Source organism: Rhinolophus ferrumequinum, chromosome 24 (genome assembly GCF_004115265.2).
Source record: "Rhinolophus ferrumequinum isolate MPI-CBG mRhiFer1 chromosome 24, mRhiFer1_v1.p, whole genome shotgun sequence".
Classification (NCBI taxonomy): domain Eukaryota; kingdom Metazoa; phylum Chordata; class Mammalia; order Chiroptera; family Rhinolophidae; genus Rhinolophus; species Rhinolophus ferrumequinum.
The window spans coordinates 28,514,052-28,538,283 of NC_046307.1; the positions used below are offsets into that span (position 1 = coordinate 28,514,052).

General features: G+C 41.1%; 1 protein-coding gene across 10 annotated transcripts in view; it reads right to left on the reverse strand.

The window, feature by feature from the left end:
• EBF1 (EBF transcription factor 1) overlaps positions 1–24,232 on the reverse strand; it is a 379,176-nt gene that overhangs the window by 22,614 nt on the left and 332,330 nt on the right. For all 10 annotated transcript variants that reach the window (XM_033096242.1, XM_033096250.1, XM_033096245.1 and 7 more), the window contains exon 11: positions 12,006–12,094. In XM_033096242.1, the coding sequence (XP_032952133.1) occupies positions 12,006–12,094 (89 nt within the window). The remainder of the gene's footprint in view (positions 1–12,005; positions 12,095–24,232) is intronic.

Below are 24,232 nucleotides of genomic sequence, written 5' to 3' on the forward strand. Positions count from 1 at the left end.
CCCAACCCTTCTCATTCCTCTGAAAAATAGCGCTGACTGTGCCACCCAACACAGCACAGAGGTAAATCCTCTGGGGTCATTTTCGCTCTGATCTTAAGTGGGTTAGTGTTCACTCTCCACAACGAGACTGCAGGTCCATGGAAATGTCTTCATCTCCTTCTCTAAGCCCCTAGACCAGTGTTTAGCAAACCAAAGGCCTTGAGAAATTCTTGTTGAAGAGTTTCTTCTAAGATACTCACTGACGTTAAAAAGTGCATACTTCATTTATATGATGAAATGACAAAATCATATGTTTGGCAGGGTTTATAAAAGCAGAAGACTTAAATTTGGTGCTCTGTGTGGCTCCAGACTGTTAAATCCAATATGTAAATTCCCAAAGGTTAAGTCTTAATCAATGTAGGTTGTTTTTTATGCCACTCTTTTTTTTTTTTTTTGAATGCACGCTTTCACTCCTGCTGCTTACATTTTAATATTGTGATTAATATAATGAATCATGCTGGGTACAGACGTTATCTCAAGTTATAGGCTCCCAGCAACATGCGGTCGGTCTTGAAGAACATCAGCCTTCTATTAGCTGAACTCGTAGGCCCTTAGAAACACTCAGGGGTTTGCACACTCTTGGGAACCTAGCATATCACGTCTGAGATGCAGACACAGTGAACTCATCTTGCCTTCTGTTTCGTGACAGTAAAATCTGAGTATTATTTACCTCCAGTGGGCGTTTTCTCTTTCGTACCTGACCTCAGATGTGTCACTAATAAGCTTTTATTTACTGTCCACATCTATCCTTCCAGGGCAAAGGGGAAGGTTGTCTAACTGTCCAATCGGACCCCATTTATGGACCCATTGCACTGTTTTGAGTAATTCAAACCCAGGTTAGCAGGGGAGATGGCCTGAACTTTCTTTCATTCATCGCACATACAGAGCAACTCATAAAACCAGATGGGTACCCATTTACCAACACAACATTAATTTCAAGTTGCAGAATCAGATTTTGAGACTCTGGGAACTCCCTCATACAACTCAGGCCCAGGATTGCTTCTGTAATTCAGGAGGACAATCTATGCTTGGCTTTCTGTCCCCTCACGTGGGAAATGATTTTTTGTGGGATGTAGAAGAAAACAGAAACCAAACTGCAAGCATCAATCATGAAAGGCAAGTTGACTTGGGTGGCTCCTGAGGAAGAAGTACAATACTTTTCCGTCACTGCTCATTTTCCTGACACCCATTTATCACCAATTTACTTTGCCTTCTCAGGGGATTCAAGATGCAGTGGGTCCAGATATCAGCAACACGCGATGAAGTGGCAAAATCACTCCTGATTTAGAGGTGATAAGCATCTATCAATGAAATCAACATTGATTTCATTCACCTCCTCACTGTGGAGTAGCTCACTATAGGGTCCAAATTTTGAACAGTACATTCAGCTCCCGAGCCTTTAAGTTTTACTTCTTCACCCATTTTACTTCTGAAAGTCTGGGTGACGCTACTGATTGGAAAGCCCGAAAGCCAAAAAATTGATTGGAAGTTTCTTGCCACCCATTTCCCACAGAACTGGATGCACAAAGCAATAAATACTAGTTGTGCAGAGAGGTATTTCTGTGGAGGGTAGTTTTATGCCCCAACTTCCTTTGTGTTTACTGAGCCAAATGGAAAATTCCACAACGGTAGACTTTGCATTCTAAAAAATCATATAATGAGAGCAGTGAGGGAAGAAGTAAAGCAAACCAAAATAATAGTTGAGCACTGTTTAGTTTCCAATCCTCTAAGACATTCCTCAATTTTTTCATTTTTCTGGTAATGTGAACTCGAAATAGAGCTTACCGCAGAGATCATTAGAATCCTTTAGTGTCACACTTTAAACACTCTTTACTCAGAAGCCCTGTGACTGAGAAGAGTCACTTACATTTAGCATGGATATAATTAAACATGTTTCTGTTGAAAGGGGCATTCTCATTATGGCTAAGGACCACTTTAGAGTAAATTGAAATGGAAAGGAGGAGCATAGATGAAGTGTAGGTAGCAATTGGTTATTTCTAGGGAGGCATAAAATGCCAAATGTGTAACAGTTATATTTTACAACCTTGCATTCTAAAGACTTCTTAGTGCTTTATTACATAAGAAGCTTCAGCTGAGACTTACTGAATGGTCTAGCACACACTCGTTGCCCATAATCTTTAGAGAAAAATAAAATTCAAACCACAGTTGAAATCTGCAGAAATTTCCAGAACAAAGGAATCAAATATTTTGAAGGGGTCTACCGCTATTAATTAATTCGAGAGGTATTGCAAGCACACTCGTCTAGTCTAAAGTTAATGCAGGGGGGAGCTTCTAAACATCCTTAAATTTTAAAGTTGATTTTGATGTTCAGGTTAGAGGAGAACCCTCTTACTTCTCAAACGTATCATCAAGCTGGGAGACCCTTCAGAACACTTGGCCTTCGTTACACACGGTGTGGCAGCCTTCTGAATCACGTGACATTGAAGCAGGCTGGTAAGCTAACACAGCTATATCAACGTAAGACATGCTAACTTACATGATTGACTTTTACAGTGGAAAGAAAAAGGCTGTTTTCAAGCAGCTGTTATTGCCTCAATGGGAAAAAAAAAATCAATGAAAGCGAAATGAACAAGAGATTTCGTCTGAGTTGCAGTTAATACCACTGAAGAGCTATGGATATTCAAAGGTCAACAAATAAATTAGCCAGAGTATTATGAAATGAATGATTTGGCTTATAATTTTATTGAGTGAGAATTGTTCGCTGCCTATTAGACCAGGTAATTTTTATCTGGTGCCTCAATTACTGTTCCGTAAGCAATAATATAGTTGTAAGAGCTGTTGGTTCGATCGCGTGACCTCTGCGAAGCTGGCTAGGACAGCTGACTTTACAGTGATGGATAACTAAGCTCGGTCTCCGCGAAGTGCCAAACCTCCTTTCCTGCAAGGGGATCTCATAAAAGAAACATTACAGCTTGATTCATTTTACCAAAATGTTCGACTTTTCAAGTATCAGCAGTTAAGTATAAATTGTGAAACCAGGTATTCCTGAGAAGAGTTATGACAATGGCTTTTCCCCCTCTTTTTTGGTCTCCTGGCATTCTCTTCGAAATGGTGTCATGGTAATTGGTGAATGGGAGCCTGGGGTGCTTCCCGCCACAAATACAGTGAAAAATGGTGTTTGCACCCTTGTGAACATGACCTGCTTGGAGGTACAGAGCTGAACTTGGTAACCTCTGGCTGGCTCTTCTGATTCCCATTCATTGTACTGGTTTAAGACCAACGCTCTGGGTGAGGTCCTGCTGAGTGGCCTTGGAAATCGGCTTTCTGATCAGGATGAAAGTCACCGCTTAAAAAGGAGGCTGTGGACAGAGGTGCCTTTTTCAGGGGGTAGGTTTGTAAAGTCAGCACATGAAACAAAAACTGCCTAGAGTCAAAATTACCCTTGAAAATCTTTTAAGTCGCCAAGGCCCGGGCTCTTGGAAACACAAAAGCCAAATATTAACTACTTCTGTTTCTCTTTGTCTTTTGGCTGTGGCTCCCTTTTCCTTAGGGCAAGGAGAATAAATACCTGGTTTGAAAGTTAAAGGACCACTGAGAAAACAAAGAGATTTACTGGTGTGTGTGTGTGTGTGTGTGTGTGTGTGTGTCTGTGTGTCTGTGTGTTTGGTGTGTGTGTATACAAATGTATGTGTATAGTTACAATTTTGGACAATCATGGGAAGTTAACTTGAGCAGTGATATGTGCATGCTGGAACTGTGCTGCAATCCAAGATTACCAAAGAGAAGCAAAAATACAGCTGGTTTTTGCTACTTAAATGGTTGAACATCATCAGCTATTATATGGACCTCCAGACAAACTCTATCTGTAAATGACAATTCAAAGGCGTTACAGATGGTCCCGACTGTAACTGTTGTTAAAATCCACGGCCTCCAGGCTGCTGGGGCTCAGTTCTCATTACTCCAAAGCTTAATTGAAGTGTTACTCCAGGCTGAAAATACTGAGCAAGGTTGAAGGTCTCCTAGCCTCTGTCTCTAAGGGCTTGGGTCCTTCAGAAGAGGATGTTGGGTGGTTGGCAGGTAGAAATGACGTAGCCCCTTGTTCCTTCCTCTTGACCTAATAAGTGATTATACTCAGTGCCCTGGCACGTGGGCTGTGACATAAGGGAGCTTAAACTTAGCCCCCTTCTGAAGATCTCAGTGTTAAAAAAGAACTTGAAGGAGGTTCCAGAATTCAGCTATTGGAGTAACTGTTACTACAAGTCCCTACCACAGTGACTCTGCAGCTAAAGAGAGAAAGAGTTATCTTCAAAGTTGGTATGTGTACATTTTTAATTCTTGCTGCCACTATCGCCTGGCCCAGCCATTTATTTGTAAGGTAACCTCAGTCTATGCTACCACTTCCCTGCTCCCCCGTCTGAGTTGGAGGGATTTTTAAGGTTGGTTTGCAAAAACTGCCTTTTTTCTTAAAAGCCCTTCTCTTAATTCTAGGAGGCAGAGCTTAGGGATACAGCCTCTAGAGTCCAATAGAGTTGGCTCAGGTCCAGGCTCAGCCACTATTAGCATTGTAAGCGCACGTTTCTGTTTCTTCGTCTGTAAAGCAGAGTTAATACCAGCACCTGGTTCAGCAGACACTTAGTTAGTGCTTACTGAGCAAGAGTCAGCAATAACCTTGATAATCCTCACTTTTCTCCTGGAGGACTTGGGCAAATTTCATGCATTCTTAGAGTCAATGTGTATTATATGTCCTGAGTGCAGTTTGAGATGCAATCCTATTTGTAAAACACTGCGGAAGATTCTGAACGGACTAATCATAAGGAAATCTGTTAAAGTACAAAACATCCATTTACCAGCTGCGCAAGCTTGAGCAGATTACCTGTCCTCTCTGAGCCTCGGTTTCCTCATCTCTAAAATGGGCATGATACAATAATGACAAACAGAATAACTTATTGCCAGTAACAATCAGTTAAAGATAAAATAAATGATCAAAAGAGGTCACAGTTATAACGCTTGAGGGGGTCCTCGGTCTTTTTAATGAAACTACAATCTCCTTCCTCAGAAAAATAACATGTGCATGCATATGTGTGTGTATGCTCACCACACACACACACACACACACACACAATTCTCTATATAATTTGAGGGGTGCATAGAGCTAGACTAACCTACCCTGACAAAAGAAGCATAAACTGTAAGGGACACCAAGCTCCGAACTATGTATATTATAAAACTGGGTAAGTGGAATTTGCCTGTAAGTTTTCTGGCCAATAGACAGGAGAGATAGGGAAAATGTACTATATGCCACAGTTCGTGTTTTCGACAAGAGAATACAGAAACAAAATGTTTTTTGGACTCAAACTCAAGCGTGCTTTTTTCTAAGAATTGAATATACCCTATGATTTGGTTTTGTTTCTGTATTTTTTGTTTGAGTCCTTGTGGATCCTGGCTATAATGTTAATAGTTTCCTCAGATTAAAAAAATAAATCAGTGAATAAGATGAGAGAGAGTGGTGGGTGTCACAGTGTGGAAGAAGGTAAAGATGTAGGGTGGTTTTTCTTTATCCTTTTTCTGAAATGCTCAGTCATCCCCTTTTCTGCTAACAAGCAACGTGGTTATGCAAAGATTTCTTATTTGTATTTTCACTGATGCAACTGCAGGTTTTGAATTACTGATAGTCTTTGCATAAAGACTAGAACAATAAAAGCATAATTAGAATACATTGTATACAGCCGACTCCAGTTTTATTTTGCCCCGGCTCTGTATTTATGATAAATCACTAAACACGAACGCTCTTTAGGGAGGGTGATTTTGGGTCTCATCTCTCCATTGAGCAAAAACAGTGCCTGTGACTCGAGCCTGAATTTCAATTCTGCAAGTGTACAGTTGAACTGAATAATATTTGGCACAATGCAGTGCACAACCGAGCCACTAAATGGCTGATTTACTAAATTATTATTAGATGAGCCCTTGCTGTTCCAAATGAAAGTGCCGTCACTGTCTTCCTTCATGGTGCGTTCAAATTGTTCTGTGTTTAAATATTCAGCATGAGGCTAATGTGAACTGATGAACTGAGACTATAAACATTCGCTTTCAATACAGATAGAGCGACAGAGATGCAACATATCATGTGGCCTGCGGAGGTGAAAATGATTTATATTTAAGGATGTTGCTGCCTCTTTCCATTACTTTAAGGTACTCTTAATTAGCGTGGTGTTAGAAATGACTAATTCCCACGTACAGGAAGAACAGGCTCATGGAGGCTGCGATTTTTTCCCCGCGTGCCAATGAACAAGTTACCACGAGGATTTGCTGCCGGTGTCATTCAGAGCCTTGAGTTTTCTTCATGGCAGGCTGCACGGCACTGGCAGAGGAACGTGTCTGCCAGAAGAACTATGGTTTTTGACATTTCTATATTTTCCTAGACCCGCCCAAAGGGTCTACAATCCATCCTCCCTACCACCCATCCCTCGGCAATCCACCTTCCTTGCAATCCTTATCTTTACAGGGCCACCCTGGCAGCTCACCCTCCATCTCACCAGCTTCTTTACTGACACCTGCTGGAATGAAGAACAACCCTTGGCTCCTTGGACAAATGTAACCCTTCCTTCCTCCTCCCCTTGGAGGGCAGTTATAGGCAAGCACTTAAAACACTGTGATCACTTACAGTAGATTAGAATTTTTTATTGGTGCCGTGTTGCCATAACAACACGAAGACAGCAGATGACTTAAGCTAAGCTTGCAAAGCAAAAGACTGCTCATCTGGCAGTTAAAATGAATACAGTTCATTTCACAAGTTTCCCATATGGACTCTTAGTGTATGGTAATGAGGAGACCATATGGTGGGAGAAAATGCACTGAGAACAATTGGGTTCCACTGGCTGAGTGGGAAGTTGGGAGAGAAAACCCGGGTGAGAGATTCTGGGGTGTGTACTCTCTGGGTTCAAGGTTTGGTTGAGGTTTGTTTTGGTTTTTGTTTGGGATGGTTGTTTTCCATAGGGGTTTCACATTTCTTAATCCATTCCCTAATATTTCAGCTGTGCAAAATGACAAACATCTTGCAAATTTTGCAATATCATTCATCACAAACTGTCAGCAGTGTTTGCAAATCTGACTTGCAAGATCTTTTAAATGTGTTGTTCTTAAAAGGCAACAGTACTAAGTTTCTAGACAAAGTGCAGGAAAATTTAAGCACTTCTGACAAGCAGAAACATTAACAGTAATCATTTTAAAAACACTCGCATCTTTTGCCTGCATGTTTAGCTGTAAATAATGCTAGAATGTATAAAAGCTTTAAAGTAAAAATGTAATAAATACTTTTTATTATGTTTCATAAAGAATAAAACATGCCGGGAGCCATGTATGTGCGTTATCTATACATGCAAATGTATCGAGATGGATAGCTCCCACTCTTCTGACTACTAACCAGATTGGGGACCGGGGAGGACAGCTTGGAAAAGGCTCTACAGTCAATTCTGTACTATACATGCTTCATAAAAGATGAATATAAATGCATTAGTTAGACACGGTGAGCTAAATTAGAAGGTCAGGCAGGGCTGGGAGGGCTGAAAAATCACACAACCAATGAGTGTAATTACTCTTTTTTAAGTCTATTAAGTGGTGTTGTTCTATCAAGGCTCAGGGGTATAGGACATGAAGAACAAGATAAAGTAATGTGTATTTATTACTCCCGCTGGATCAATTTACCAGATATTTTCAGCTCCATAAAGCAAAATACACAAATGCTGCCTTTGTTACTTTTTTCAAACTGCTTTATTTTCTCCAAAAGAGGGACTGGTTGTCGGAGACAACCCGTGTTTGCCCTGTGGGGGTCCCCACACCAACCCCCCTCAGTGGGGAAGTGAAAGAAAGCTGGTGAGAGTTTAAGGAGGTAGGAAGTGGCTGTGGTGGGATGAAGAGACACGCTGATCGCCTCGAGGCAGAATTATGTGGGTTTCCAGATGCGAGAGAAAAGTGGGAACTCGGTGCAGTGGTAACAGTGAGGCTTCTGAGCCCAAGGTCCTGGGTTCGAATCTGTTTCCCACTCGCTAGCTGTGAAGTTGTAGCAAGTTACCAGCCCTCTGGGAACTGTGGCTCCTGTGAAATGGGGAGCACCCACCTGACAGGCAACTGTAGCTCCCATTCACTGAAGTCTTGCTATATGCCAGAGAGATCTCTTTGCAGAAATCATCTCATTTATACCCAACAACAACACTGTGGGGCAGCTGCTTTATGAAGGAGAAAACCTAGACTGGGAAAGTTGAGTCACATGCACTGAGCAGTGGGTCTGGTTTTCAAAATCCGTGTCTGTCTGACCTGAGATCCCTCTCTCTTGGCCTCCGTGCTCTTCAAAAACCTTGATAAAGCCACACTGGGCACACAGTAGGCATTAAGTAGATCTTATCTGCCTCTTGGGATCCATTGCTAACTCAAGGAATTCCAGCTAAGCTCAGGGTCTGCTCTCACTGCCTTTGCACTAACACTCGCTGACCACTCCAGAAGACAACCAACAAATTGCAGGGAGATGGAGTCCGCTGGCCTTCACAACAGACAGAGCTCCTTGCTCAATGTTTCTGGATTGCATTACGCATCTCAGCACCATCGAGTTTCTGACTGACCACAGTCCCCAGCCCCCTCACCTCTACATTATAAGAAAAGTCAACCTTCACCCCCAAATTGGTCACATGCTGCTCTGGCTCCTGCCAGGATCTAGAAAGGAAGGTGCGTCTGTGTGAAACAAGAACAGAATGCTGCGATTTAAAAACCTTAGCTTGCCCTTTCCCATGTGCATGTGAAAAAGAAAACTAAACAACATCTGGGGTTAGCATAATTATAGTATTTTAAATTTGTGTGTACAGCAACTATCACTAATGGTGACTTTCAGGGACAAAATCATTTACAGAGGAGGGTTTAGCTTGCTCCCGTTCTCTCATTTGGTAAACGGGAATGATGTCTGCTTTCCTGACTTCTCTCACAAGAGGGGCTCCAATAAAACAAAGCATGTATAAGTTCTTTGAAAAAGCACAAGCCAGTATACAAAGGCATATTATTATGGAAAGCTGTCTGCTTGGTCTTTGGAGCCGTTTCATTTGACAGAATATGTGGGTGGTTGTATGAATCTAGCTTTGTCTATTCACAAACACATGGGTTTAATAAAGTACAGTTTGTTTTTTAAGGTGTGTGGTCCACGGCTCACTGAAACACTCCTGTTTGACAAACACTGACCATGATTCTACGAATGGGCGGAGCCCATTTTTGCCCCCCTAACAATGGACAGCAGGGGTAGAAATCTCCCAGCCCACAGGAATACCTCGTGCTGGCTCCATCCGCCACTTCCTGACCCTGCTCTTGAACTCTCACTCCACCTTAACATTCAGAGCCAAGAGGACAGCCACTGGTCTGAGTCACAGAGACAGCTTCCTGGGGTGGGCTCCAGCCACAGTCCTCACACAGGCAAGTGGTCGATGCAAGCTGTGGAGTGTTTCCGTAACACACAGATCCATTGTGTCCTTGCTTACGCTTCCCAAACCCAGGGAAAAGGAGCTAGGACCATCAGGCCACCGGGGATGAAGTGACACATGCCCGTGCTATTTGTTCAATATTTCTGAACGTGATAGGCTACCGCACGATGTTTTGAAAAGTAAGCACACAAAACTCCACCTCATATGCCTATTTCTCTTCTTTCTTTATGAATAAGAAAACTACCACCTGGCTTCTTTAGACTTCAAGCTTCAACCAGATTTATTTTCTATTTTTTCAATAAATATTTACAGAGTGGCAACTGTGGGCCAGATACTACGCCGAGGGCCCCCACCAGGTCACCTCTTTTTATCCTTATGTGATCCCCATGACGTCAGCATGATGATTTTACAGGGGAAGAAACTGAGGCACAGGAGAGAAAGCATATACTCAACTGCTCACCAGGATTAGGATTTCCTGCTCTGCAGAGACTGGGTGGGGGAGCTGTCAGAAGCAAGGGTCCCACTCTAACCCACAGGCTACCTTTTGTTGAGTGCTAAAGAAGTGATTAAAGCGGCAGTCCCCAAACGTGGGAAATGTTACATCTCCATTTGACAGAGAAGGAAATTGAGGCACGGAGAAGTAAAGAATTTTGCTACTACTACTACTAATAATTATTATGATGATGATGATTTTGACCCACATTACATAATTAGTCGTTTCCCCCACTCTGAGTTCCACCCCCACCCCCAACCTGCCTCTCCAGTCTCTGCAGCAGACTCTAGAGACATCAAATGTCATGGGTAAGGTGAAGACGATCCCAAAATGGAAACAGTGGGAAGAAATCTGGCATTGCACTCAAGCCTTCTTTCTACCACTGAGACACCTAAGGCACCGACCACTGGGTGGACATTATTTAGTGTGCTATAAAAGTACCAATTATTGTCCCACAGGAAATGCATGGGAGCTAGGTTCTCGCTGGATGGAGGAGCCTACAGGCGAATCCAAGGCACATCTGTGCTGGGGACAGACTGCCATTCGCGACTCTTATGAGGCTATGGAATTGCTCACTGAGAGTAAGGCAAGGCCGACGGGAATAACGTGTAAGATGGAGGCCCCTTCCCAAGACAAGGACGTGAGCAGACTGACACATCCCGTGCCTTCTTCCTCGCGTGACATGCTGTTAAGGAGTGTTTACAAGGTGCACAGCACTGGGTGCCAGGGAGGCTGTTCTGAGAAGCGGAGGGAAGAGGCTGAAGGCTGTGTGGTTCTTCCCGAGGTCTAGGCAGAGGAGAAACGCTTCTGCTTGTCACGAATCTTCCTCCCTTTGGGCAGCCGCACGCCCTCACCCCCACCCAGAGCCCCTCGCACCTACACAGCGGTTTGTGGGGGCAGCTCTCTCAGGGACAAGGCTCTTTCCGACAGGAGGCTCTGTCTCCCGGGGCGGCAGGCATACAGGTCGAATGTGATGGTGAACTGATCCCCCAAAGAGGTTCGCGGAACTAGGAAGGATGCCAACTTCATGTTCATCAGTACTTGATGAGGAGAAACAGACGTAAAGTGACCTCGCCCTAGACCTAACTGTGGCAGGAGAGGCCCTCTCACCTCCTCATTTAATTTATCATAGTGTTCCCTTGTGAAATGTCATTTCAGTGCCAGTAACCAGTGAATGGCAGCTCAACGAATTCTGCGCTTTGCACTCCTTCGGCATTTCACTGCTCTCTCAAGTTCTCACAGCAGAACTTCGGCTGCGCGTTTGTCCAACGAGCCTGTTCTTTTCTGGGACGTATAGCGGTGTGTACTGCAAGCTCTCCCACTCAGGGCCCAAGTTCCCCGGGTACAGAGGTGGGGCTAGTCCTCACGTGGACAACAGAAGTCAATAAATGTGGATTTCCTTCTTTCCACATTGGTGATTAATGACATGTGGCGCCATGATGGCTGTTAGTCTACCTTGAATTCTAGTTTAATTTCTCACCTTGGTGCCTTATTTCCCCTCTTAGGTGGGCTGCCTCTAGAGGGAGGAGGGTCTGTCTCATTTGCCCACTTGCGAGATCTACCAGTATGTTTTCTTTTGCCTTCTGGCTCTTCTCCCTTCACCAGGGGTAAGTATGGATTTTCATGTAGGTAGAAAAGCACTGTTCTTTTTCCTGAGAATCGGGATGATGTAATGATGAAGAACCTGGACTTTGGAGCCAGGCGATTTAGGTTTGAATCTCAGGTTAGCACTGTACATACTGTGTGACCTTGGGCAAATGATTCAACCTCTCTGCTTATTTTCTTCTCTAAAATAGAGGTGGTACTAATACCAACCTCAGAGGATTTTTGAGAGGAACAAAGGACATAATACATGTAAAATTAAGCACAGTATTACCTGGCATATAAGTGTTTGCCACTTTTAGTATTGCTTACCTTGTAGCAACAAACACACCAAGCACAAAAATATTGATAGAGTTGCTTATCTATGAACTAATTTTTATCAGTGGCAAAGTTTTCTGCCAATCACCCAAGCCCACATTTCCAGAACCCATAACCCAAAGAGGAGGTATCCTGACCTTTGGCAAACGCTCAGGGTCGCCAGGGTGCCGGGGAATGACCTTCTGTAACCTCTGGAAGCCATAATCGATGGTGGGTTCATTGAGAGCTGCAATGAAGAAGTCACGGGATTAGAACAATTTCAGGAAATAAAACGGAACATAATTGCAACACTGACGGTGTGGAAATAACTAGGGAGTCCAGAGCTTAATTGATACCTCTGAATTAGATTATGAAATGATCAGACAAATTTTCCCTTTGCTGAACATTTCAACCATCTAGTTCTGCTATTTACCATGGTGGGGAGTGACTCGCTCCAAAGAACAAGGAGTAGCAGGTATTGACCTCTGCTCCACAGGTCAAATTCTATATTCCTTACATTATTGAAAATAGAGAGTAAAATGGTATTTGATGTGAAGTTTTAGGGTCCACATCAGTCAGAAGCTGACGTCAAAATGCTCAAGGGCTTATCTGAGGGTATCTACAGATTACAAAAAGTAGGAGAGTTAAAAGTACTTTCTTAGTTGCAAAATCTCTCGTGGCAGCTGACACAGTATCTCCGTGCCTCCTATGGCATTTAAGCCTCCACAAGTGTGGTGAGGGACAGACGACAGGAGTCCTCTCGGCACAGAGAGCCCATTCTACCCTTGATGGAGGCTGCAACGAGGTCAGCATTGAAAATGCCCTTGATACAACACATCTAAAATGATGGACCGATTCACCAATATCAATATTATTTCAGGAAAAAGACCAGCCTCTGTGGAGCATTAGCTGAGAGCAGCCGGATCTCCAAGAATTCTTAAAAAAACTATAACAATAACTGGTGACAAAGGGCCTTGGTTGTACCCATACTGACTACACCGCCTTCACAGTGTCCTTAATCTAAACACAATACAAAGTGGACTCTGGTCTATCATTCTCAAAATTCCTCCCCAGGGTATGAAATCTCTTCAGCCTCCCTCACCTGGTGAGAAAAAGATGGGAGCTCCATCCTATACAGGTAACCCCCATATCCTCTAAGTAATGGGTGGGTGGGTAGCTTCTTTTCTTTTCTTTTTCAGTGTAACCAAAGTATTCCACTGCATATTTTCTCCCATACTGAATAAAAAGACAATCTTTGTAGTTCTGACATTGAGCTATACATTAGAAAACAAGTTGCCACATGCTTTACTTAAAATGCATTTCCATTAACCTAAATTTTAAAAGTAAGATTCATACTACTACTAACTTTAAAAAACTGTATTAAATTCAAATAGGTCCCAAGGCTAATGGAAGCAATTTGTATACCAACCCAAACTGACTGGCCCACTTTTCAAAATACAGGTATGATAATCTTGTGGTTTTAAAAGGACATTTAAATTGAAAGACTGTGAATTTAGTACATAATTATACCAATAGAACCCTTTAACTTGTCAACTTGTAAATCTAAAAGGCTATCAATCATTTCTAAAGAGGAAATAAACCTTAAATTCCTTGATTGACAGTGCTTACTTTTTATGTAAGAAAAAAATAGGAGGAAAAAAAAAAGCTGCATAAAGTGGCCAGAAATCCATTTACAAAAGTACATTGTTTTACATAGGTGAGTAAAAAGCCAATAATTATACCTCCAAAAGATACATAAATCAGAGTAAGTACTTTTTCCTCACTTGTATATTTTAAGTTAGAGCGAACTTCAGGTAACTTTTTATTAAAAAGATTTTTTCCCAAATGCAATGCTTATTGAAGTTGTTAATAGAGTAGCATTTTCATTTCAGATAATGTAATCATTTTTGCAAATATGAGATTTAGCCATGTTCCGCTCCACTCCCTCCGCTTTCCAAACAGTAAACTTTCAACCTGTCTCTTGTGGAAATTAACTAAAATTATACCCAGGTGTACCAAATCTCTCTAGCTATACTAGTAGATGAGTCAAGGCACAATATTTATCATTCCTCCCATTTTTATGATTATTTTCTAAACCCTTGAGAAGAATGCTTTTTTCAAATTAGACGTGTAGAGAAAAAGCCATAGGACCCTGTGTGCAGGGAAGCTGTTACTTGTAAAATCCACGGCATTTAATCAAGAAATGCAGGCGGGTGAGAGGACTGAGTGTGCAGGTTTCAGTTACACATCACATCCATCCCCCACCCACAATACTCATCGCCAACCACGAAGTTTAACCATAAAAATTGCTTTAAGCAATTAATTGCAGCATTTTAATATCGGAAGACATCATTCAGCAGGCTGCAAACTCGAATTCTTGGTTTTATTTTTCAATCTAAGCTACCGACAAAATTTGAATTGTTGACCCACCCCTTCAGCTTTCTGCATAATGAATTCATTCCTACTATGTCAAGGACCTGTGGTTGTTCACTGAATGACCGTCTGATGTATGGGGGTGGGGAGGCTGTGTTTCTCTGGCCATATGGCGAATGCACAGCAGAATGACTGACACTTAATATCTGCAATTAAGAGAACCAATTCAAATATCATATGGAACTAATAGCTAAAGAGCTGAGGAGAAGTCATTCTGCTGCCACAAAGAGTAATTGAATTAGATATATTATACTCATTATTCAAAGAAAAATAAGCATCTACCCTATGGAAGTACACTATGTGAGAGGAAATACTTCAGATAGTAAGACAAAGGCTTTTAATTTAGTTCCCATGCCTTTATGATTTGCTCTATGCTCATATCTTTAAATATGTTAACCTGCCTTCAATTTAGGTATTGAATATTACAATGCAATTGTCCAGAGCTGTACACAAAGATAACATTAGAGATTTGCAAAGCTCGTTGTCTTAAATTCAAAGGTGCCTGATGATTTCTCTGACTGCACTGACCAGAGAAAAAAATTAAGCCAATTACTGAGTGGGAAGGAGCATATGATAAGGATTCTTTAAAAACAAACAAACAAACAAACAAACAAAAAACAACCTGAAAACAGATTAAATGTCTAGAGAAGAGGATGCTTAAGTGATGGCATACCCATGGAATGGAATATGATGCGGTCCACAAAAGCAATGCTATAGGGAAAAAAAGTATTTACTGACATATTGCTAGGTTCAAAAGCAGATTACAGTGGCACATGTACAATATGGTTCCTTTTTGTTTTAAATGAACATACAGAGAATGAAGAAAATGTGTCTGTGTATAAACTGCCTAACAGTAGTTATTCTAAGACGTGGGTCTTAAAGTACTTTTCTTCCTTCTCTTTGTGCTGTGCATTCTCTAAATTTTCCACAATGAACATGTATTACTTTTATAATCAGAGAAAAAGGTTAAGAGCACGAGATTATTGCTGAGATGGAATTTGACCTGCTTGTATAAAGTAATGACATAAGAAATTATGCCTTAAAAGGGGTCTGTATACCCTTTTAATAACCTTGCATAGGTTATTACAGACCATAAGAAAAATAAGTAGTATACTTTTGGCCAGTTGTATAAATATGTGACTATTCATAAACTCTCTGAAAATCAACAGAGAAGGTAACGGGGAGGAATCATAAAGAATGGTATATTTATTTCATCAGTGGGGGTAGTTGTACCTTAGGGACGTACACCTACCCTGCAAGAATGTAATATAAAGTTAATCTTTCAACAAAGTGACCTCATTGTATTCAAGCACAGGGCTCATGGGACACCAGTAGAAATGGGACTAATCAATTTTCTCCCCTAAAACTGGGGACAATTTTGAGAATCTAGCAGAGAAAGAAAAAAAAAACTTAATTGAGCATAATTAACTACAAATAAAGAAGCATGAGCATTTTAGGTTGAAAAAAAAAAACACAGATGAAGCTGTAAATTGCAAATGGAATGCATTGATGAGAGCAGCTTATGTGGTTCTGCTTCCAAACTCCCAGTCCATACCCTCCGCATAGGGTGTGAGAGGGCATCACACTAAACCAGTTAGGGATGGAAACGGAGTAAGGGAGGCTTCACAGATTCAGAAAAACCCATAACCTCAAATAAGAAAAGCCTCAATTTTTTAAATGATCAGAACAAAATAGGACCAATGTGGGCATTTAAAAAATTCTACAAGATCATAAATTCTCCATGGATTCAATAATCATTTTCAGTGCCTACCATGTGTTCAGACGGCATCTGTAGGAATTAACTGTTTTGTGCCACAACACCATAAGCCCTTAAAAAGGAAATTTCTGAAAGGTATGTGGATTCCAATCTACCAAGACAGGTGAACCACTTTGACTGTGGAGTTAGAACACGTCTCTGAGTCTCACGGCCAGGCTTCCCTTCTACTCAAGAATCCATTCTCTTGCCTCTGTGACAGTTAGATGGTACATCCCCACCTCTGATCCTGTTTCTGGCATAGCCTTCACCAGGGTCACGCTACACTTAAAGGGGACACGTGGATTTCAAGAGTGATCAGGTTATCGGGGAGACACAAACATTTGAAGTCAAGATGGCTTTCACTATCCTGTTCAAACATAGAGGTAGACAGGTGTTAGCTGGGGAAGCTTAGGAGAACCTTGTGGAGCTGTGTACCTATACTACAGTAAGTCTGGAACTTTCCTATAAATGCAGAGAAAGCAAGAGGACATGTTTCTACACAGGACAGCAGGCTTGCAGGGCAGACACATCAGCTGAGATTTCAAAAGGGCCTTCTCGTAGCTATGACACTACTGGTAGGAAGCAGAGGATATATGCATGGGACTGGCGTTTCAGCTTCCTCGAAGACATTTGTTTCCAAAAGGTAAAAGTTAATTAAATGGTTAAGAAAAATCAAACCACTTCATCTGGCCGTGTGTTGGGACTGCTTACAAGTAAATGGCTTTGGATTCCTTCCCAGCCACCCCTAAAGGAAACCAGTAACTTTCTATGCAGAACCGGTCTATGCAGAGCCCTTCTCCTTTGGGAGAAGGTCCTGGTCAAGACAGAACAGCTCTGTTTATGCAGAACCACTGTTTACAGGGTCCAAATATTCATGCAGCATGAAATGCCATATGCAGATAAAATTTAGAATAATACAACTAAATTTTATGCACTAACGCTAATGACAAGATTACCAAGTCCATGCAAAACATCTGATAATGAGTAAATCCTAACTGAACATATATATATATGGATTGTGCCTCTTCATGCCTTTAATCTTTTTTTTTTTTTCATTTTTAAATCCACTTTACGAACACATCAAATACAGAAAATTCTGTTTAAGGGGATTCATTTGCAAGTTAAAATCATGTAGTCAAAACGGATACATTCTCAGTTATGAAAACTGATTTTTCTCTTTTCAGAGTTTACTGTCAGAGAAATCACTGCTCCGTCCTTTTTAACTTCTTGAACACTTATTCCTGGAAACAATGGAAACGAGAGGCTGGAGAGTTGTGTTCCAGCTTCGGGGGAAAGTGCTTTGGTTGCCATTCCAACGTGAGCGCGCAGAGTTCCCAGCTTTTATAGCTCAGCGGCTCACTGCAGTGTTTTAACATATTTCTGGGGTTTTAATTTCCTTTTTTTAATGGTTGTGTGACATGATGTCATTTTGACTGGAAATAAAAAGAAATGCAGATATTAGGAAGGTCATATTTATATTCTATTGCCATTTAATGTCCAAACAAATATCTAGACTCTATGCCAAGTAATAAATAAAACCTCAGAGCAGAGGCAATGATAAAACCAGCACCTGGGTCTCCAACCTTCCCTGGTGACTACTCTATATTTGAACTAAAGGAGTAACAGCAGAGCATTTCCCTTCAAGGCAGATCCATTCTTGGCATGAGAGTTATTACATATGTGTCAGGCAGAGCTTTTTTCTTCCATAATGGCCCCATTTTTCTCTCCGTCACTAAATTAACAACCAGAGGTAAACAATAAAACAGCAAGTTATCTTCACAAATCTATCTTTAAGACCGAATTTAAAATATATAAACCCCCCCAAAAAATCAACCAGAAACCTACACAAGAGCCAGAACTATGGTTAATAAAGAGATTTGCTGCATTTCCAGACATTTGGACATTTCATTGCTTCCTAGATGTTTAGTGCACGAATGGTATTCAGGGTCGTCTGTCTCTTCAGTGGAAGGGATCCACTCCCTAAGAAACCTAAACCCAATCCCTTGCAAGAGAAGCCCCTGCTTGCAGTGTGAAATGCTTTTCCAGCCTGGCGCCTTGCCTCACGAGTCAGTGAGGTCCAGGAGAGCTTTGGGAAGAGGCTCACTGAACTGCAGAAAGCTGTAACTGAACCAGAAGGGTGTCAGGATGAAGCCAACATGGGCAGAATCTACCAACGCAGGAGCCAAAGGAAAATTTCCAAACTGGCTTTGAACTTGTTCTGACTTCTTATTTGTAGTCTTCAAACCTCTTGATGTGTGGCAACAACTATAAGATTCAAAAAAAATCAAGCGAAGGAAGTAATAACCTCTCTCTACCGAAGGTACAATCAGTTGGCATGCGTGGCCAAGTCATTTTTACAAAGTGCGAAGCCAGAGCACGCAAGGTAAAGATGGGAGGGAGGAAGGGAGCTGGAACGTGGATGAGAGCCCAGGAGGATGAACGTACGGACGTGTGGAGAAAGAGATGCTAGACCCCAAGGACTGTCCCTTGGAATGCAAGGAGCTTGCGTATGTTTCGAAATTAATAACTCTTCCAGAAGCAAAAGCAATCAAGAGCAGGAAGGAAGAATTAAGAGGGACTTTCTTTTGTTTTTCAAAATGGAAATAGCTTTACTGTTTTTCTAAGTTTAAAACAAATACATTCTTATTGTATAAAAATTGCAAAAGAAACACAAAAAAGGGATAAAAGCCCCATAATAGTCCCACTCACACAATCTCCATATTAGTATGTATGCTTTCAGACATCTTCACAATACTGTTTTATATAAATATAGATTATATACATATTTATATCCGCTTCATTCTTTTTAATGGCTGTAGCATGTTGTATTATGTGGCTGGCCATAATTTATGTAACAAATCCCCTGTGAAAGGGGATGTATGCTTTTTTCCCCCAAAATTTTCACTGATCTGAGAGTGCTATAATCAACAACACTCAGGAGAGATTCTTGGATATAGCAATATGCACATTTCAAGTCTTTTGATACATATATTTCTTAACTATCCTTCATAAAATGTATACCAATTTATACTTTGACAGCTACTTTTAAAGACATCTGCAAAAGAAAACTAATTTTTAAGATTTTTGCATCCTGAACGCAATTCTTCTCTAAAATACAAGCACCTCTGAAGGTTTTTAATAGATATTAAGGATCATAATAACTACGTTAGAAATGTCATTTTAAATACATCCTGATACAAGACCCTTTTCTCAGTAATATCAAAGTGCTTTATAGATACTATCCCATTGGTTCCTTCAATATGCTCTTCACATAAATGTCAGAAATTATTACTCACAATGGGAGGTGAGAAACTGAGGCACAGAAAGAGCTAGCTGCATAAATCAGTACGAGTGTTTCACTTACTACTACCAAATCAATGAAACTTTTAGTTTAGTAATTTTTTTTTTAAATGAATATCTCTGAAACAGAAATATCTATGAAAGAGAAATCCAGCATTAGGAGGAATCCTTGTTCCCAGACTCCTGACTTTACACAGGAGAACAAGTCACTCGGCTTGATTTCTTTATGTAAAGCTCACCATGTCATCTAACAGAAAAACATCTGGCGAAGCCATCCTGGTATTTGAAACTTGCTCCACAAATGATCAAGAAACTGTTTTTTCTGTCTCCTCAAGTTCTACTTCTAGGTCTGAGTTGGGCTCTCAAAAGTTAATTTGTCTTTTAGGCAAAATAGACCCCAAATGCTGTTGCGTTACATTAAGCCAACTTATTTCACACCACGCCCAGTTGGTATTTCTAGAAGATCCTTGGTGAAAAGCCACTGGCAGAAGGGGAGCATCTCTTCATAAACAACCCCTGTCTTGCCCTGGAGGGTTATACTCTGTATCTAAAACGGGAAGTAGGTGAACATCCAATAATTAGGGGAAAGTGTACCGCTCTCTAACTATAATAAAGCTGATGAGAAAGTTGCCCGCGGTTGAGTATGATGTGCTCTGAACAGCCGGCCTGTCAGGAGCTTTGATTTAGATTTCCAAATGTGATGCTAGGGAAAAAGTAACATTAAATCCCTCAAGCAAACAGAAGCGTGAAGCTCTTCATGGATGGATTTATTTATTTATTTATTTTGCTTTCAATCTTTTTCATTTTTTTAAAAAATTTTGGATCATTTATGATTAGGTTTCAAAGCCAGATTTGCTCATTGGATCAAGAAGAGGATGAATTTTCGCTGTGTAATGGATGATGGTGCTTAAGTACTGAAGACCAACACACTCTGTCTTTCTTAACGTTTAAGGGTAAATCCATAATTTTCTCCCCGACTGGCATATCATCTGATATAACAAGAGTAATATTCCTTCTATAATTGTTCTTCAGATTTCTTCCCGAAGACTTTTGACAATAACGGTTACCAAGGGGGTACAATCACCCAGCCTGTCTGATAAACATGTTTTCTTGCGTTCCCACCCCAGTGAGCGCTTGACACCACACTTTTATCATCCAGTGTTTGTTCAGAATGAGCTTAGAACAGCAATTGCCGGGAATAGGCAGGCGATAAACCGCATTGATTTAACACATCTTGTTTTCAATCATGCTTGGATTTTCTGAGCACGCATTTTTCCTGTACTCTGGCTTGTAGCTTTTATCTGACGAGCTGATCCCTTTTCACTGGAAAATGAAAAGGTCGCACAATAAGACACGGTTTACTGGAACTTGAACACGCACCAGGGAAAGTATTTTAGATAAATACTGTCAGACATAGTGGAGCTGAATTTCAACAACACAATTGCTAAACAACAATACTTATTACTCTCCTAGAACAAGCTACCAGCACCTTATGGCTCTCAGTGGGGAACAGCACCGAGTCAGGCTCCGAAGCGAAGAAACCCTTCTCTGAGCCTCGCGCTAACCAAACACAGAGTTCTGGGCTGAGGTCCTATTTGTGATTGTTAATATCACAGTTTTATGCGACAACTCGAAACACTGCTCCCACTGTTCACAGACTTGTTTCGTCTAAAACCAGTGGACAGGTTTTGGAAGAGTTGGATAATAAAGCAATAGCAGAGTTCTGCAGACTGTCAGGTTGGGAGGAGAAAAAAATCCCAAGAAAAGTGAAATAAAAGTAACTCCAAGTAATCCATTCATTCCACTAATAAGACAGAAAGATACTTGTAACTTGCAGATACGAGAGTCTTAAGTGACTTTCTGGTAATATTTTAATGGAGTCAAAGAGAACTTATAATAAGCCTAGACATTTTTATCAGTCTAAACTCCAACCTAAACAGCATCTCGATATAAAATAAATGAAATCAGGCTTCTTTAGTGTCGACCCAGCCTCTGTAATTATCATCGCTGTGTGCCATTAGCCTTAGACTCAGCCAGGGAGTCCCTTTACCTGAACTAAGTTGGGAACCTTTCCCTTTTAGCTGTAACCGACATTCTGAGTAGAACTTTGATATTCATTGTCTATCCAGAGCTTCTCCAACTTTCCCTGTTCACAGTACCTGAGTGTCTCAGGAAGCTATTCACAATGCCTCTAAGCCAAAAGGAATATGCCAAGAGGCTCCGTTTATTAACCACTTATGTCCATCTGGCTTAATATTTTTATAGTCTAACTTAGTAGCCATTTGAAAAAAATATAAAGCAATTGGAAGAAAAGAAATCTATCGTACTTTCATATTATTCTAAAATAAAAACAACAACTTACTAATGGGGTGTGTGCCCCTGTTGGACACCACCCAACTTCTCAATCCTTGGACTAAGACGGGACATCAGCACCCTCTTTTCTAGTAGCCCAAGTTCATTTGCACAAGACACTTCCTTTTGACCTCCTGAACTGCTGCAAATTCAGCTGTGCAAAGGCATGACGCCATCCAAAGGAATGCAGTATAATCAAATGCTATGAACTAGCTCGAATTAGTAGTTGGTGTGGTATCTGACAGACTTACAGCATCACTTGTTCCCCTCAACTTTAAAATACCCCATGGCACCCATGTAAGTTGACAGGGACACCTTGGGGCATAAGTTTAGGGAAGATGGATCCACTCAGAAACATAGAATTAATTACCTGCTAAGACGCCACAAGGATCCATGGTATTCATTGATTGTATCTTTTCTTCTAATAATTATCGTAACAGCAGCATGAGCTAATACTTCCTAAGGACTTACTATATGCCAAGCACTTTACATGGATTAACCTACCTAACCTTTACCACAACCCTAAAAGTAAGTAATAGTCTTATTCCCATTTTTCAGAGGAGGAAACTGAGGCTCAGAGGAGTTAACTATCTTCCCTAAATCCACAGAGCTAATGAGTGAAAAGTCAGAGCTTCAAACCCAAACAGTGTGCCTCCTACAGTCGTAACCTCTTTGCTAGAACAACCAAGTGAAGACAACCAAGAGACCTGCAGAAGAGGTCTCTAGGAATTTTGGATTACAGGACTTTTCTAATGCTTTTCTTGCTCCCCGTGTATCCTTCTAGCTGCAACCTACTCTAGTCCTTTTCTTTGTCTTAACTTACATCTCAGGGAAACCTTTGTCTTTTACACCAGACCTCATTTGACTTCCATTTCTCTTACAATAGTCTTCTTCCCTTTGTCCCCACCCTTTTGGAGGAACACACAGCAAGATTTGCATCCAGACTATCTCACTGGCCAGCGATGCACCTTTGGAAAGGGCATGTTCTTTAAGGCTTCCTTATCTGTAAAGTGAGGGTGTCATGTGGTACTATTTGCACCCCGCTTAGCACATAATAAACACCCAACAGGCATCTGTTATTACTAGTACCAGACGACCTGCCATGTGCTAGAAGTAGGGGCAGATATGGGGAACTCAGAATTAGACACATTTACATATTCCTCACTCTCAGGGAACTCCAGCATCTACAGGAGCAGAAAGACACAAACAGAATTCTAGAACAATGTGATAAATACAGTATGAGGATGTGTTATAGAATTCTAGGAGAACCTCAGTTATGTTTCACTTATACTTGGGGTTCAACCTTTCCTCCCACACTTACACTAATTTGAAATTACACTCCAAAGAATTCCACCACTTCTGATGCTCAAATAGTACCCTGAAATCAAGCTCTATCTATAGTAAGACACGACTGTTTGAAAACAACATAAGTTTTGTGACCAATTGGGAAGAAAACTAGAGAGAAGGCACCTAATCAAGATGGGAGTCTTTCTTAGACTTGGGGTGTTTTACATTGTTTAACGAATTTGATAAAATTGGAAGCCTGCTATATACAAGGCCGTGTGCTTAAGATGAAAAGAAAAAGCAATACAACACAGTCCAGTTTCCTATGCATCCCCAGCCGGAGATGATTCCATTTGAGAACCTCGCCCAGGCACTGCGATGCACCTTAAAGAGTGCCTAATCCAGTGGGGGAGACAAGCCTGTGATCAGCGGCTGCAAAAAGATAGCAAACAGCAGCATTACTAATGTCCTAATAGTATATGCACAGGAGAACTAAAAGATAATTCTCCAGTGGCATCAGGGAAACACTTACCAAAGAGGTCATATTTGCGCGGGATGTGTAAGGATAAATAGGACTGTTCTATTGGAAAGGGCAGGAAAAGCATTCCGGGCCACAGGACAGCACGAACAAAGGCACAGAAATATAAAAGGACATGATGTGTTCAAATAAGGTTGTGTATTCCAGTTTGTGGAGAGTACAGCTTATATAGTGAGAGTATGTAGGGTTTTGAAGAGTAACTAGGAGGCAGTATTGGCCTCCCATGCATTGCCAAGAACCCTATCTGGTAGGCAACAAGATGCTATTTAAGGTTTTCCATATCATAGGAGTGACACAGTGAGATCTATATTTCAAACACATAACTATAAGAGTCCCATAAGAGGCAGTTTTTAAAGTCAGTACTATTACAATAATTCAAATGGAAAATGAAAGACTAACTAATGATGAGACGGTCACAGAGAAAAAGGGAGATTTCGGAACTATTTTAGAATAGAATTTACATGACTGCATTAGCATGTTAGATGTGAGGGGTTAGAAAGAACGGAGGATGACTCTGACACTGAATTTACCTGGCGGGGTGGACAGAGTTGCCATTTAGCAGAACAAGGAATACAAGAAGAAAACTGTATATGGAAGGAAAAAGTCATGAGTTCCATGTCAGACATGCTGCATTTTAGATGCCAACGGGACATCCATGTAAAAATGTTTACTCCACAGTTGAAAATAAAAGACTGAAACTCAGGAAGAAGACTACGGAGCTA